The 17,505-nt window shown below is 38.3% G+C and overlaps 1 protein-coding gene across 4 annotated transcripts in view; it reads right to left on the bottom strand.

Moving 5' to 3' along the window:
• Positions 1-17,505, bottom strand: part of MLLT3 (MLLT3 super elongation complex subunit) — a gene marked incomplete at both ends in the record, with an annotated part of 257,568 nt that overhangs the window by 13,462 nt on the left and 226,601 nt on the right. For 2 of the 4 annotated variants that reach the window (XM_079706509.1, XM_079706508.1), the window contains 3 exons: positions 1,075-1,174; positions 4,007-4,136; positions 5,923-5,998. In XM_079706509.1, the coding sequence (XP_079562635.1) occupies positions 1,075-1,174; positions 4,007-4,136; positions 5,923-5,998 (306 nt within the window). Of the gene's footprint in view, positions 1-1,074; positions 1,175-4,006; positions 4,137-5,922; positions 5,999-17,505 lie in introns of those variants that run through there. The other 2 variants (XM_079706511.1, XM_079706510.1) reach the window with 2 other exon arrangements.

Genomic DNA, 17,505 nt, shown 5'->3' with positions numbered 1-17,505 from the left:
CAGCTATAAAATCACAGTTTCCCCATAAAACAAAGACCACAAATTCAAGGGCAAGTCTATTTAAAATCACAGGTGGGACACCTGTGAGACAGAATAATTTTACAAAACCACATTTCCTTTATTTTCAAGTTAACATTCATACAGTAACTTGAATTAAGCAATTATTGTAGAGGTCATGTGGAATCTGTCTAAACAAAGAAATAAGAATAACATGGTAATAGAGTATCAACTCAATGCATAAAGACGGTTTTACAATACTTGAAAATAGTTTATTTTAGCAAGTATTTAAAATAATCATTTGTTTAACAAAAGCTCTTCATCACAGCTTTTGAAGTTCTGCCTAGACCTTATCCAAATAACTATATTCTGAGTTGATTATCAAATTCACAAGCTGTCCTTTACCTTGATTTATAACAGCAATGATAATGACCACTGTTTACTGTGTATTTTATAAACTATTCCTTACAATCCCAAGTGATAATCCTTTTTCCTGGATGAGCACACAGAGGCAGAACACCTATAATAATAACCATCTATCATTATCATCAACTGTTTGCCAAGAAGGTATGAACAATGCCTCATGCCCTTTACATATATTTTTTGTCATCCTCCCAGTAACCAGAAAGGTAGATATTAATATCCCCATTTACAAATGAGGAAACTGAGGCTAAGTGAAAAGTTATTTTCCCACCAATAAATTACTGTAAATTAGTAAAACAAAGAACCAGGCTTTATATTAGCTCCAAAAGTCATATTCTTTCTTATTCACTTAACAGCCTACTTACAACTGAGGGGGAAAATATACAGAAATCAGGAGTAAATGGGCAACACTTTTTGTCACCATCCCGTCCTGCATCTAATTAATTAACCCATCCAATGGAACATACTTTTCATGACAACAGAAGTTCTTTTACCCTCACCATGTGTTTATTCCTAAGGCTGTAGATTCCCACTTATTTGCTATCAAGAGGGACTTTGTTTAAAACTCAAGGGGTGAAAAGTTTTGCGTGCTTAGTAAAAATGATCAACCTCTAGTTCTGCAGAATCTTGAGAAGTGCAAACCCAGCAACTTACCTGGTTGTTGTTGGTTTTTAATAAGGGTGGTGGCGGTTCGTGATGTAGGGGTGAGGAAGCAGAACTGCTTTCACTATCACTGCCATCACTTAAGCTAACTCTGAAAAGAAACAAAGTCATATGCGTCATTACAGACAGTTCCTGAAATATCCAAAGAATTAAGCGCAGAGAGTAAGGAATCCAAACACTAGTCACTGTGAACTTGTCTTAACTCATATAACCGCTGCCACGTATTGGCGTTTTACTTTGTATCTGGAATAGGGTTAAGTGTTTTACCCACGACTTCTCATTTACTAATCCCCATTTCACAGATGAGGAAACTGAGACCTAGAAGGACTACTAGGTCACTCACCTAGCGTCACAGAGGTAAGACTGGAGGTTATAGGATTCAAACCCAAGCAATGGGACCTGAAGCTGGTGCCCAGCCAGTATATCTTACTGGCTTCATTTATTCATTCATCTCCCTGTTCCAGCTCCATCCACCTACTATCATAAGCATGTCACCCAAGCTTGCAGGTTAGCAAAATTAGACAGTTCACAGGTTACTACCTTTTTCTCCTTTCCCCCAGCCTATTTGCTACAGGTGAAATTTTTACAAATATGGCTAAAATACAGGCTGCAGGAGTGGAAATAACTGCTAAGAAGAATGCAGACCACAGCCCTGCAGGACTGACAGCTCAGGGTGACATCTGAGGATGGGATGTGTGAAGCCCAATACGATAGACCCAACACCAATCATTTCCATAGTGTAATGATGCAAAGCTGACCCCAGCTCTGATACAACAATTCTCTGGAAATACACCACAGCAACATGAAGAGACAGCGTGTTTGGGATAACTGCTTTAGAAAAATACAATATCTTTCAACAATGAAAGACAATAAAAATATCACCTCCTCCCCAATTTTTTCCTTTTCAGAACAAAATGGAACTTTCTTTTAGCCAGAATAGAAGATATTTCTTCATTCTACTCTGTTGAATGTACGCCCTCTTCTAGAAATGTCCTTCAGTGTTTGCTCCCTCTCCTTGGTTATATAGTAACCTAATATAATATTCTTCTCAGAAACAGAAGATGCTTTAGAAATCAGGATAGTTTTTCTTTTGCTCTAAATAGGCAATCACATTCCAGCTCTATAATATATTCAGAGAGACAAGGTACAAGACAGGAAATGAAAAGGATACACTGGGACATCCTTTTAGCAAAAACTGATGGAACTTGTTTTTCTTAACTAAATTGCATTAATGAAGTGTTCAGTTGAAGCACTGCTTTAAAATGCTTCTTGACTGAAGTGGAAGGCTGAGTATTTAAACTGATTAAACAGTTGAGACTTCACAAGTGCAATGAAGATCAAATGTTATGCTGGTGGGGACTGTGCTAACAGCACATGTCAGGAGGGGAGAAAAGCCTTTCCAACAACTGTGCATCGCATCAGCCAACTCACAAACGTGTATCATCTGACCCGTATTGATTCAGGGGATGGGGCAGGAAGGGGGCAGGCCACAGCTCATCACAGAATACCGAGATCTTCTATGTAACAATAACTTGGGAAAGTGTCTAAATAAATGTCTAAGCGTCATGCATTTTTCACCAGCTACATGTAAGAGCAGCCAGTGGTCAGGATGTTGGTTGTTATAAAGGTGCTCCTCACCTACAAGTTTCAGTCCATTTTTAGGATTTTTTTGCCCTATCAGTTTCCTTCTTGTCAGATTAAAGACTTCTAAAGGGAAACGTTATAAGGCCAAGGCCATAAGGTTCCTTATTTTCTCCGATTTAAAAGGAATACAGATGGGTGAGTTTGGGAGACAAGGTGGAGAAAGAGATATTGAGTACGGCCATAAGGAAGAATTGCTGAGAGATTTGATAGGGCATATACTCTACGGAGCCTCTTCTCAAAGGACACGAAGGAATCACCAATTAGCAAACATATGCTCTGACCAGCATGGGTTAAGATCGCATTCTTTATAGGAATTTTAGGGTAATAGATAATGGGAAAAGATTTAAGGCAATATATTATAAATGTAATTTTTAAGTTCAAATAGATTCATACTTTTTCTACTCAAAACGCATTAAAGTAAGCATGCCTATTTGTTTTCCTCATGATAAAGAAATGAAATCCTCAAGGCAATTTCAAGTTGACTATTAATTATAAGTGACATGAATTACCATCTTATAATGTAGAATTATGCCTCACCGCATTAAAGCTACTTAAGGAACCTAACTGTCAGCACACTTAAAAGGAATTTATTTTCTGGAAAACACACAGGTGATCCTAGTTTTAATTAGGTCTCACACACATAATTCATTGAGGCCAATTATACATTTCTAACTACAAACAGCAAACACAGTTCCTCAGATTCTGAGCTACGTACAGCAATGGATCTACACAAATTCTTCAAATGAAAGCAAAGTTAATTTCAGCAGCCAGTCCTGCCACCTTGGCATTTACTTTGAAGAGCAAAGACTTTTAATAGGACTTCTTCCCTGTAAAATTTATGGAGGAAAAGCCTCTCCTTTCTGAGAAAAAAGAATAAATAGTTCCCTGGAGAAGTTGCGTAAGCATGCCAAGGTACTGCAACTTAAAAAATGAATGTGACCGGGCTTCCCTGGTGGTGCAGTGGTTGAGAGTCCGCCTGCCGATGCAGGGGACACGGGTTCGTGCCCTGGTCTGGGAAGATCCCACGTGCCGCGGAGTGGCTGGGCCCGTGAGCCATGGCCGCTGAGCCTGCGCGTCCGGAGCCTGTGCTCCGCAATGGGAGAGGCCACAACAGTGAGAGGCCCACGTACCGCAAAAAAAAAAAAAAAAAAAAAAAAGAATGTGACCATTTACTGCCATTGTTTTTGGTGTTTCACACTTTTGCTGTGGTTATACTATTAAGCGGAGTGAAAACGTATGATTCCGTTACAGGTAACCTCATTCCTTCCAAGACACTCACCTGCGACTTCGGCTGCCTCCTCTATTTACAGGTCTCTCCATTTCAGAGTCATTGTCATTATCCTCTGCCTCATCTGATTCTTCCTCATTGTCATCAGAATGCAGATCTTTCATTATAGACCTTAAAGGACCTAAGTAATGACAACGAACCACAGGCAATCAAACACACTTAGCCACATCAGATACAGAGGAATGTTCACCAGCACAGAGCACTGGTTTAAAATGACCACTATCATATATATTTATACAATTTACATGACAAATTTGGTAGTTTCTGGAATGCAACCTCTGCCAAAACACTATTGCTTTCATAACAGATGCCCGAAAATGTTCTTTAGAAAATCTCTATTTCCTAGGGATATTTTTCTATGCATTTTTCTTCCCTAAGAAAAATCACACCTAAAAAGAAAGATCTGTTAGTAAATTGAATGTTTTGTTAGGTTAATCCGTGTATTGAAAAGTTGAGACTAATAAATCACCATGGTTGTAACTTGTTCTTAGCAATGCAGCCTTTGTGTGGTAGTTTTTGATCTATTAAGGTTTAGCTGTTCCTTTTATTTCAAGGTCAATTTCAGGTCAAGCAAGCATTTCAGTCAAGTTCAGATTATAAAGTATTTCAATTCCATGGTGTAATGTCCTATCTCTGATTTTATATTGATCTTGGACACAAGGTCTTGTTGCAACAATTTTGTGTAGCCAATTTTATTTTACTTCTTAAGAAATTCCTAGCAAAATACTGGCATGTATTTACATAAATAAGACCATGTAATAAATCAGGTGCCCAGAATATTCAAAAGAGTATCCAGTATTAGATGGGAGAGAAAAATCAATTCAGATTATTCTAGAATTGAAAAAAAAAAAAACAGAAAAAAATGCATAGTGTAGCTTATTTTCGCCATACTACTCTAAATGTGATGAAAACAAAATAGATATTTCTAATCTTAACAGAAGAGATTGTAAAGGCAATCAAGAAAGTGAGAGAGGCACTTTCATTCTGGATTAGCCAATTCCTAAAGTCTAATCTGTGATAGGACTATCTGAGCTATCATTAACTCACTTCTAAAATAAGTATTGACTCTCTGTAATCTCACATTCTGCAAAACCCAAATTTCTCTGCTTTTGTAATGGGCCTTTATCTTTGGAAGTCAGTGGAACAAAAACTCTGAACACCCAAAATGAACAGTGTCTTATTTTTTCCTGGAAGCTTAGCCTTAGCCTGAACACACACAACAATTTAATCCTTTTCAAAACATACAAGGCCATCAGGAATTCAGCGTGGTCAATGAAAAAGGCAGTGTGTGACACGATGCTCAGAAACAAATTATTTCTTGACACTATCTCACTTTTCATGTTAAAAAAACCAACCAAACAAACAGAAAAAAGGAGCCCACATTTGAAGAGTTTCCACACATGAAAAAGTGGAACATATATTTAGTTAATGTTCCAGTTAAAATTTTTTAATTAAATTTCTTTAGTTTGAGTTGAGTAGAAGAAAATATATTTTAAAGACAGCAAATTAACACTCACCAAAGAAAAAGGTCTACTAATCTGTAGAAAAATAATAAAATGAAAGATGTCCAGGAGGGAAACTAAAAACCTATTTCTCTCTGTCAAAGTCTCTCAAGTCCAGCTTTTGCTATTGTATTTCCTTTGGGAACTCCCTGGAATGGGCTGTGTCTACAGTCCCTTTGTAAAATGGGACTCTGATGGCAGGGACTGGAAAAAGGGGAATTTCTAAAGGTCGGCCTCATACAACAGAACAATACTCAAGTGCATTCCTAGGGGAAATAAATACAACTGCATAAAAGCCAAGTTATCATTCAAATAAAAAAAACAGTAGAAAATAGGCCATAAATCAACTCATTAAGATGTTATATGAGAAAAATGTCTCCTAGTTGGCCCAGGAGATGTGGATACCTTGTTGCCTGGTCTGGGATGGTGTGAAGCTGGAGCTGGAGCTGGAGCTGGAACTGGCAGGACTGGGTTGTTCAGACTTGAAAGAAGAAAAAGTTATCATCAATAAATGTACAGGACACTACATGTCTAAAATTAAAACCACTATTGTTGCTCAAACATACTTTACCCCACAGAAACAGTCTGACACTGTGTAAGAAAAATGACTATAAATTGCCTTATGTCGAAAACACTAACACAGAGAGTCAGTGTCCTTTTCATTTTGCCCATCATATTTTTATTAGATGCAGAAACGAGTATAAAAACTCAGGGATAAAGAGGGAAACACCTGGGTGTTATACGAGGCAAGAACCTGGCTTTGATTCCACTCCTATGTTTACTGCTCTCCGGATCTCTTTCTGAAAGATACCTTGATTACCCTTTCTGCAATGTTTGATTGACTCAACTAGTTAAAACATAGTGGTAATGAGGCCAAGGTCATTAGTTCAATCACATTATGAGCCAGTTAATTTCACTCTGGTCCAAGGCCATGACCCAACCCTAACCCCATTCATCCAGTTCACAAATAGGAGACCTGGCCAAGTCCCACAAATGAGTCAGGGGAAAATGTTCCCACTACTTAAAAAAACAAAAAACAAAAATAAAAAAAACACCCTTTAATTCCACAGCACACTGATGCAGGGAAAGAGCATCATATACACACTCCACTCTCTTACTCTCAATGCATTCCCTTCATCCTTCAGTACCCAGAATAAATTTCCACATCCTCCTTGACCCATCAACTCAGAGTTCTCGTCCTTCCCCAAACCCACTGAAAATATGGATCATCTGTTTGCTTAGAAGGTATGCAGCAGTATCATTCTACCTCCGATGTGTATGTCTTTTCTTTCTAGTAGCCTGCGAGCACTTGAAAAAGCAAGGATTGGGGCATTTGTCTTGTGCTGCTTGTTATTCCCTCGTACAGCAACATGCATTGCATACAGCAGGCGCTCTCTTATCTGTGACTGGTGGCACATTAGGTCCTCTGGTCCACCATCTGCCAGTTTTTTTTTTTTTTTTTTTTTGTGGTATGCGGGCCTCTCACTGCTGTGGCCTCTCTTGTTGTGAAGCACAGGCTCTGGACGCACAGGCTCAACGGCCATGGCTCACGGGCCCAGCCACTCTGCAGCATGTGGGATCCTCCCGGACCGGGGCACGAACCTGTGTCCCCTGCATCGGCAGGCAGACTCTCAACCACTGTGCCACCAGGGAAGCCCCCCTCTGCCAGTTTTTATGAGGCTTTATAGTAGGTAAAGATGGGAAGAGAAAACACATGGACAGAACTGTGCAGAGAAATTGATCATGCCATCCACACATTTGAATCGTACATATTTAAGGCCCAATTTAGTTTAAAATAACTTAATGTTGATATATTTGGTTGAAAGAGTGGACCATTTCTATTCCATTTCTAATGTGCTCATAGTTTCAACTACATACTCATGTCTTGGTTTTTTAAATTAATTAATTAATTTATTTCTGGCTGCGTCGGGTCTTCGTTTCTGCGCCCGGGCTTTCTCTAGTTGCAGCCAGTGGGGGCTACTCTGCTGCGGTGCATGGGCTTCTCATTGCTGTGGCTTCTCTTGTTGTGGAGCACAGGCTCTAGGTGCATGGGCTTCAGTAGCTGTGGCACGTGGGCTCAATAGTTGTGGCCTGCGGGCTAGAGCACAGCTTCAGTAGTTGTGGCACATGGGCTCAGTAGTTGTGGCTCGCGGGCCCTAGAGCACAGGCTCAGTAGTTGTGGCGCACGGGCTTAGCTGCTCCGCGGCATGTGGGATCTTCCTGGACCATGTGCCCTGTATTGGCAGGCGGATTCTTAACCACTGCACCATCAGGAAAGTCCCCATACTCACGAGAAACATTTGAGGTCTTCTCATGGACAGGAAACATCTTTCTACTTTGCTCAGTGGGTGACTACGTTTATCATGGCCATGTGGAGGACTAACAAACAGCACAATCAGAAGCCACTCCATGAGGATGAGAATCTCAGTTCAGCTCGTATTACAGTTTCTCACCCTTGACTTTTTCATCTCCCCTCTCAGCACTGAACCCACTACTCCCCCCTCTCCAAGCAACACCAAGCTCCACAGACTCAGACACAAGGAAGCACTTTCAGGCATTCCTAATGCACACTTCACATCCCCAGGCTGGATGGGAAAACAGGTGTCAGTAATCTACCACTCACCCTGCAGGAAAAGAGCCAGACGGGATCTCTAATGAGCAGCAGGCGGCCCACCAACCCATCACCACTGCAAGATTTCCTTGAGATTTGCAGTACAACGTCCTACACATTGCTGTTTGCAGCCCACAAAGGAGAGCTGGTGGACAAGGACAGAGGCCTGTGGGAGGTACTCTTCATTTCTGTCAAGTGGCTTTTCCACTGTCCAGTCACTGTGGTGAGTCACACAACTGAAAGGGCACGCAGTCAGCAGTGATGTGCAATGCCCAGCTGCAAAACATTTCTCCCGTGGTCCACAGAGCACTCCCTTTCCTCTCGAAGTTGCTCTTTTCAGCCATGAAAAGTGTCTGCAAATGGTATTATTTTGATAGCTCTGGAAACCATTTGGGAGCCAAAAAAGAGGTTTCCTTATAGTGAGCAGAGAGAGCTCTAATCCCCATCCTGCCTGGCCAGTACGCGTCACACTGGACTTAAAGGAGCTGTTCTGCCAGAGCTATTTGCTGAGAGTGACATTGATTAGGATCAAGAGGACGGTGGCCATCTCTCCAACTACCCCATGCTAAATGTGACCCATCTGTCTCAAGCATCATGCCAATGCCCGAACCAAATCTGGAGGCAACCTTCTTTTAGTTTCTTAACCATAAACAAGGTTAATAATGCCACAGTTGCTAACCATCAGGAAACTGGCAAACAGTAAAAAACGCAATACAACAGGAGAAAAAGGCTTTCTATGCAATGTTTATCATTAACACCCTGACTCTTCCACCAAACATTCGAGCAGGCTTACGATAGAAGACACATTCATTCAATGAGAATATTAAAATGGAAAGTTGAAAGCAACAGAAGTGGATGGAGGAGGATAAAGTGTTGAATGATGGGCAGAAAATTCCAATGTCCAGGAAGCTTTTTGCAATCAGGACAAGGACTTGTAGAATTTGAGAGCTATGGAGACCTTTGAGATGATTAAAAGGAGTGATTCTCATACTCTCTTGAGCATTAGAGAATCAACTGGAAGACCTGTTAAAATGCACACCCACCCAGGGTTTCTGGTTCTCTAAGTCTGGGATAGTGATGAGAACCTGGATCTCTTACAAGTTCCTAGGTGATGCTGATGCTGCTGTTCTGAGGGTCAACCAGACTTTCGAGAACCACTGACCAAAGACTCAGAGATTCATAGCTGTGAATTTTCATCAGAATCAGCTGGGTGGATTCTACACAAGAGGAGATTCTGATTCAATGTTTGGTGGGGTGGGGTGTGGATGCCAGGCATGTTTGTATTTTAAAAGTTCAACAAATGATATTAATGAACACCACTGATATTAAGTTGATCACTTCTCTTTTTATACAGGCCAAAACCATGTTTTTGAAAGAATCTTAATTTTAAGAAAGCATAAGAGTTTGCATCATGAGAAAAAATAGAAACTTACTGCTCTATCCGGAGGTAGTATCCCTGCATACTCTTCCAAGTATTTGGCAAGAAAGCACCCTGACAGAACATCGTTACCAGTAAATAAAAACATTTATGAAGCATGTACAATTGTGTTTTAGTGGATGGACCTTAAACTAACCTAAGCTGACCAGGACAAAATTCAACTAGATGTTAACTGCTCAAAAAGCCACTCTGCTACTAGATGAGGCTGACACAGCCCTAGATTTTATCAAGTCCAACAAAACAGAGCTGCAGCTCACTTTAAGTTTGTATTTTTCAAAAAAAAAAAAAAAAAATCAGATTTACCCCTCCAAAATACAAGTCAACGATGACTATATAAACTAGGTAAGGTTGTGTGCTTTACAAAAAATATTCACCATAAACAGGGCTAGATTAAGATTTGTATAGGCCCTAAGGATTGAAGAGATTATGGTATCTTCCTTTTCCCTCCCTAGGTATGCCAAAAACTAAGTGCAGGGAATTCCAATGAGGTTCTGAATTTTCCCTTAATTTAAGACTTGTTTTTGAATATCAAAATTCTCCTCACTAAAGGAAATTTTTTGCTTCTTTTTGCTGATGCCCTAAGCACATGTTTAGCTGATTTACTGAGTAATCACACACTAGACATGAAGTTTCTTTAAATGGTGTGCTCCACAGTGACAAAACTATAGGCTTAAGAATCTCAAATCTATTGCTCACTAATATATGTTTTTGGGAAGAACGCTTAAGCATTAGTTTCCTCATAGAGTGAGGGCACTGAACCTCACGTAGAAGCGATAATGTTAAGTTGATATAATAAAGTAAAAACTCCTAGCCCACTGCTGTTACAATGGCAGCTAATCAATACTTAGTTGCTCCTATTATTTACAATAGATCACAAACTCCTCTACTGCCTAAAATAAGATATATCTTTACTACCAAGACAATGGGCCTACCAAGATTTGCAATGCAATCTTCAACATTAAATGGCTATGCAAAATAATTTTGTAATGGATTTTCTACAGAGGATTATTTCTGTCCAAGACAAATAAGAAAAACTGCATGTTTACAACTCCTAGAAGTTAAGTGCTTCAAACAAGAACACCTGTCAAGGCAGGTCACATGACAGGACTTATAAAATCTGCCATTGTTCCTTAAACTGGGAGCAGACTTCCTCCTTAGGTAATCAGAAGGCAGAATTTCCATCTTTTCTAATGGGCAACTATATTTATGAACAAAACTTCAACTTGATCTTTAAAACAATAAAAATAAAGAAAAGGGGGGAGAATTATATATACCTTTCTTCAGGAGAAAGGAAGAGAATGCCGTGTAACTAGTTAAATTATTTTAGACTGCTACCTTTTTTTCACAAATTTCTATTTTGTTTAGAAAATGAAAACACATACCCTGCGATAAAGATCATCTTTTCTTTGCACAAATATTCAGAAAGACTGTGTCAAGGATGAGTACTAATCAAAGAAGAAAATACAAATGTCATACACTTTTAAAAGGCTAATTCATGATGGATATTAACTAAATTTATGTAGCAATCATTTCACAATACATTCATGTATCCAATCATTATGTTATATACCTTAACGTAATACAATGTTATATGTCAATTATATCTCAACAAAACTGAAAGAAAGAGACTACCTTGGACTTCCCTGGTGGCACAGTGGATCGGAGCCCCCCTGCCAATGCAGGGGACATGGGTTCAATCCCTGGTCTGGGAGGATCCCACATGCAGCTCAAGCAACTAAGCCCACGAGCCACAACTGCTGAGCTGGTGTGCCACAACTGCCTGCACACCTGGAGCCCGCATGCCTGGAGCCCGTGCTCTGCAGCGGGAGAGGCCACTGCAATGGGAGGCCCGCGTGCCACAGCGAGGAGTGGCCCCCACTTGCCGTGGCTGGGGAGGGCCCATGTGCAGCAGCGAAGACCCATCACAGCCAGGAATGGATAAATAAATAAATGAATTTATAAGAAAAAGAAAAGAGAGACTACATCATTTAGTTTCTCTACTATAAGAAACTGAAGATAATCCAACTCAACTTTCAAATATACATTTGATTTTAAAGAAAAATGACCTATAACATCCGTTCTATACAATTGTGTAAATGTTCTTCATCCTATGAACACACTCTTACCCATTTCTGTTAATAGGTAATATATTGTGATAGCTATGTCAATTAAAGGTAAGGTCGAAGTTAAGCAAGGAAATAAGTATTAAAAGTTATAAAATAACACTTAAATTTAACAAGGTCAACGCAAGAGTGAATTGTCAAAAGGCTAGAAACAAGAGAACTTTTATTTTTATTTGGTTTTACATTAATAACTCGAAATAAACATGCTAAAAGAACAAAACCTTATTATATAGAAAGGTATATGAGAATAAGATTGGAAAAATCAGTCAATAACTCTAACCTCTTAATGTATCTTTGTGTAGCTCTATCATAGTCTTTATTTCGTATGATCTGCCATGAGAAAGGCAAGTAAGTACTATGGACTACACGTGCCCCCACCCCGAGAAATCATATATTGAAGTCCTAACCCCCATGTGATGGTATTTAGATATGCAGTCTTTGGGAGTAATCAGGTTTAGATGAAGTCATAAGGGTGGGGCTCTCATGATGGGATTAGTGCTCTTATTTAGACAAGACACCAGAGAACTTGCTCCCTCCTTCACCCCTCCCATGTGAAGACACAGTGAGAAGGTGGCCAGCTGCAAGCCAAAAAAAAGAACCCTCACAGGGAAACCAAATCAGCCAGCACCTTGATTTTGGATTTCCCAGTGTCCATAAATAAATATATAAATAAATGCCTGTTACTTAAACTACCCAGTCTATGGTACCTTGTTATGGCAGCCAGAGCTGACTAAAATAGAACACATTTTTTAATCTCCATTTTACTGATGATGAAACTGAAGCAAAATAAAATTAAGTGGCCAGTGGGTAATATTTATTAAGTGACCGGTGAGATGGTACAGAAAAACCCGAACAAACGTTTTGGCCAGCCCAATAGGTGGATTACAACCAAGTTTTGTGACTGCTAATCCAGTGTTCATTCTACTAAACCTATTGACCTTGAAAAAGTGCTATCAATTTAAAGCAGGGTCCTGAACACACTAACACCCTTTTATAACACTAGTGTCAGGGAACAAAGTTTTCTATGTCACTGTGAAACTGAATATTCTTCTGTCTAAGGGACATCTTGTGATCAGCACCCAAAGCAAACCAGTGGTAAGACAAAACACTTCATCCCTGGGTCTGAATGTGTCTGTATCAACTGCTTCTAACATTCGTCCAATCAATACTACAATGTATTTTGGCTACTCGCCTCTCTAGTACAGTAAGTTTTGTTTTTTTTTAAAAAAGCAAGTAAGTTTCTCCTTTGAATTTTCCTGATCCTCTGGACATTGGCAGTGACCAAGAGGACCAGCAAGCACATCAGGCAACACACTAAACTCAGTTAGTTTATTTGCCTTCAAGGGTGATCTACTCTCTATTCCCAACCCTTCTATACAATTCCCATAAACTCCAGGGGTAAAAACAAAAAAAACAGAAAAACAAAACGGAATTAATGCTTTAAGTAACCTGTCAACAACTCTTTCTTTGAAAACAAGGTTTAATTGGAGAAAGGACACTGGAATAGGAAGCTGGAACCATTATTGCTAATTACTCAGGCCTGTGACCACATGGACCACACGGAAGAAACCACATCTCTCTTTGGCGAATCCTCTCCATTTGTAAGTATTATGACAACTTGAGTGAACCTGATGTTACATTATAATTGTATTTAGTCTCTTGGGCCCTTGTATTATCAAAAGCTATTGTTATACCCATCATTTGCCTGTAAAAGAGCAAGATCCTAAGACTTACCCCTCCCCATTGGTTAGCAAAAGAGGAAAGATCTTTATTTCTGTTATATTTTCAATTTACAGACAAAGTTATCCTGGGTGCCAAGATAATTGGCTTTATATTGAGGTGCCTCTGTTTTTACAATTGCATTTGCTTTCTTCGTTATTATCGTCATCTTCACTATTATTATTAAATGCTGTCATCATTTTGTTCTCCCTGTCTGAGAACACAAAATCCCATTAGGAAATGAAATGGCCTTGGGGAACAAGGGTCTATAAATCTTTCCATAAGACTCTTTTCCACACTTAGGGATGGCTATAATTTTCTTTTAGCTTCCTCTCTTTTAAACAGAGGAGCCTCAAGTCTTTTATCTCTCATCACCAGTTGTACTTTGAAGGCTGCTACTGACTATTGTGGCCAGAACATGTGATCTTTCAAAAAAAATCCAGTTGCTTCAAGATGGTGCATGTGCCAGATGTGTTCTGAAAATCGCTCACTTGTTAAGAGCTTTAGGAATGAGAAATCATCTGGAAACAGACCATTTACAGTTGTACCACCTATAAGCATGTTACTATTCCTTGAGCAAAGACTGTGCACACAGAAGTTGAGTTTCACAACTGGCCATTAAATATACCACTTGGTTGTAATGTTAGAGACATCTTTTAACTGGTCTCTTTTTCTCTTTTGTGTGTTTTGAGGGCAGAGGAAGAAAAAAGTTACAAGTGAGAGGGTTTAGAGCTGTAATGCCTCACAAAAGAGAAATAGGAAGAAAAAGAGTTTCCTGATAGAACTGCCCCATAACTAACTGCTACTGAAGCTGACCAATGAACATCAAAACACCACTGCTCATCAGTTAACAATAAGATCCCTTAACTGTTGTCAGAACTACTATTCAGTTACTTGTGAAATAACCCACCTGTGTAGCTCACAAGACACTTGAAATAATGAAAAAGTATTAGTGGATTCTCTCTATATATAAGGGCAGTGTTGAATTGAACAAAGTCCTAAAAGTACGTTATATGTGGTTATAACTCTCAGTTTGGGATTATAAAATTTTAAATATTAAATTAAACAGAATAAATTCAGAGTATCATAAACATGGCAATTAATTGAAATGAAGTAAAACACAGATACATGTAAAGAGATCTTGACAAGATATTTAACTGCATTTCCTTATTAATTTTAGACCTTTTTAAAAATGGCTTACTTAAAAATGGTCATAGAGTATTCGACTGACACCAACAGAATCTTTATAGACTTACACAAATGTCAAGAAGTTTTATTAATTTTAATCTTTCGATTATCTTAGAGAATTTCCCCCATTAAATGTGAAGCTTAGATTTACTACCATAGCAGCAGCATCAAGAGTTCATTTTATTCACTAAACTCTTATTTCCATGGTACTTGGACTTCCAAAATAACCAAAACCCACTGGGAAAAAAGTATTGATTTAAAACTAACCAATCATCATCAGGTTAAAAATGCAACACTTCTGATGATCAGTCTAGACAACAAAGATTGTTAATAGTTGCAAGGACTGTTTCTTTACAAGCCTTGTATCTTCCTAATTAGAATAACAGTGCATTTTTCAGGTAACATACTGGAGCCCTTTCTTCTGGATGAGAGGGCCTCAAAGATCCTTGGGTGTGGATATGCACATATATGTCCACAAAAATGTGTGTAAGGTAATACATAGGGGTAAAAGAAAATAGAACCTTTACTCATGTTTATTTTCTGTCTTTTCCTTTTAAATTTTCAAATTTTTGTATATGCTTTCTTGTACATAACATGTTAATATGGCTATTACTATAAGTATAATTTGGAAATATACATATATTGGGGATATACGTTTGTTAAAACAAATGAGTTAAAAGTCTACAGATAATTATCAGTTTTAATGCTGTAATTTACCTGCTCAAATCTTAATTATATGACATAGATTTTAAATTCTGGAGTGACATGTGCTAAACATATAAGGCAGCATCATTACAATTTACTCAGGGACTGTCCAGATTTTTGTACTTTATGCTCAAAATTGACTTTAGAGCTTAAAATTTTAATTTTTAAGTTAAACGAAAATACTTTAACAGAGCTCCTTAACAAATAAGAGGTAACCCAAACTTATTTAAAAGATAAAGTGCACATAAATTTTCTTAAAATAATAGCCCAACAAAAAACACTTTACATAACCTCCTTCTCCCCTGAAATTTGAAATTATCTTCATTGCGGCTCTACTTGAAACTCTCATTTTACAGTGTGTGCTGAAAATTACACAATTTAAGTTACACAATTTATTAAGTGAAACTGAAAAGTTTATAAACAGTCTAACATCTAAATATGTTATACTTGCATTCACTTCTATTAAAATGTTAAGTACTAACAAAACGTTTATAAAAATAAAACTATTTTTAAAAATTCCCTTCTATCTTAATGAAAATAAACTAAAAGAGTAAAAACAGCACATTTAAGAGACTGTTCTCATGTGAAAACATTAGGAGGTGAATTTTTTGTTCTCAATGTACCCCCTTAAAAAACGTGGTATTTAGAATCAACACATTCCCTATTAGTAATATTAGATTCTTGTCAAGAATAGGAGGAATGTTACTGCTTATAAGGCTCTAAAGGGACCTACATTTCCATGCACACATCTTATATAAGCCTAACAGTTGCTTTTCTTCATAAATCAATCTATTGTTGCACTTCATAATGAGAAGGCAGATTTACTGCCTTTTACCGCCTTTTCTCACCATCAGAAAGATGCCTATTTGGGTAATAGAACATTTCTCTTCTTCAAGGGTGTTTGCCATTAGGGAGGCAGGGGCAAGAACCTTTAACATCTGCTCCCTTCAAATGAATGACACCTCTAGTTCTCACAGCCGGAATGCTGAAAAGCAAACGCCGGTACGTTGATAAAAATTCTCTAACTTGAAAAAGCACAACACTTGAAATACACTGAAGACATACACATCTCTAAAACACGCATTTGGGATTTGAGGGTTATACTGTAAAAACGGTAAAACCTATCATTTTGATTGCTAACATTATACTGCAAATGCCACGAAATCATCATCATAGTTAGAACAATAGGAGTTTCGAATAAAGACCTTTGATTCCATCATCTTGAATTTTCTCTAACTCTGAAAACAAACCTGAAGTATTGGCAAGTGAGACTTTAACCATTTGTCATCTCAGTATTGTGTGGTAATAACAAAAGAGTTTATAATATAGCCTTACATTCTTCTGTTGTTATTTACTTAATTTATTCTTCCCTCAGGGAGAAATATTGAAGAATTGTAAACTTTAGACTTCAATTTAAAAACAAGAGAAAGGCACTTGTCAGCATCTAATTCCTAACCACCTGCCTTTTAAAAATACACAAACATGTACTCACCTACTCACTCTAGTTGGGCTAAACATTCTTAGCAAGTAAGTAGATCTTGATGGATCTAAACAGAAGTTTCAGCAATCATAGTTCTACTTTTGGAAACACAGCTATCTTTAAACAGGCATCATGATTCCTACTAGCAAATGCAATCGACCATAAATTAAAAGCAAACAGACACCATCCAAAACAAGTGAATAAAGTGAGGCAGGTATTGGATTCAAGGGAGAACCTCCATTTTTGAAGAAAACTAAATTATGTCTTCTGTCCATGAATATGGAGTATTGCCTAGTGAGCTAACACTTGTTGTTACTTTGGGCTATCTTTTGTCACTTAAGCAATGCTTTCTGACAGTTTTACAGGCTGTTATCCCAAGGACTTCAGTATTTATGGCCTTTATTCACTTGGGCTTTCTGCTCTCATCCACTGATTACTAATCACTAAATAGATTTTTTTTTTTTATGGGACTGAAATTAGCTCAAAGGATGTCCTTCGACAATGGCAGCTCAGGACAGTACTGGCTAAAGGACTTCTCCTGGCCTCTTCCTTGCTCTCCTCAATTTTCTCTTCCTTACAGACAAGTTAATGAGGGTTCAGATCCACGCTGTTCAATTAGATCAACAGCACAAGTGATTTACAGCATTCTTAGAGCATGGTTTAGAACCGTTTGTGAATTGATCCTCAGAAGCTCATTCAATTTCAATACCTCAAGGATGATTTA

Source organism: Hyperoodon ampullatus (assembly GCF_949752795.1).
Source record: "Hyperoodon ampullatus genome assembly, chromosome: 6".
NCBI lineage: Eukaryota > Metazoa > Chordata > Mammalia > Artiodactyla > Ziphiidae > Hyperoodon > Hyperoodon ampullatus.
The sequence above is the reverse complement of the archived record's forward strand: the minus strand, read 5'-3'. Positions and strand labels throughout refer to the sequence as shown.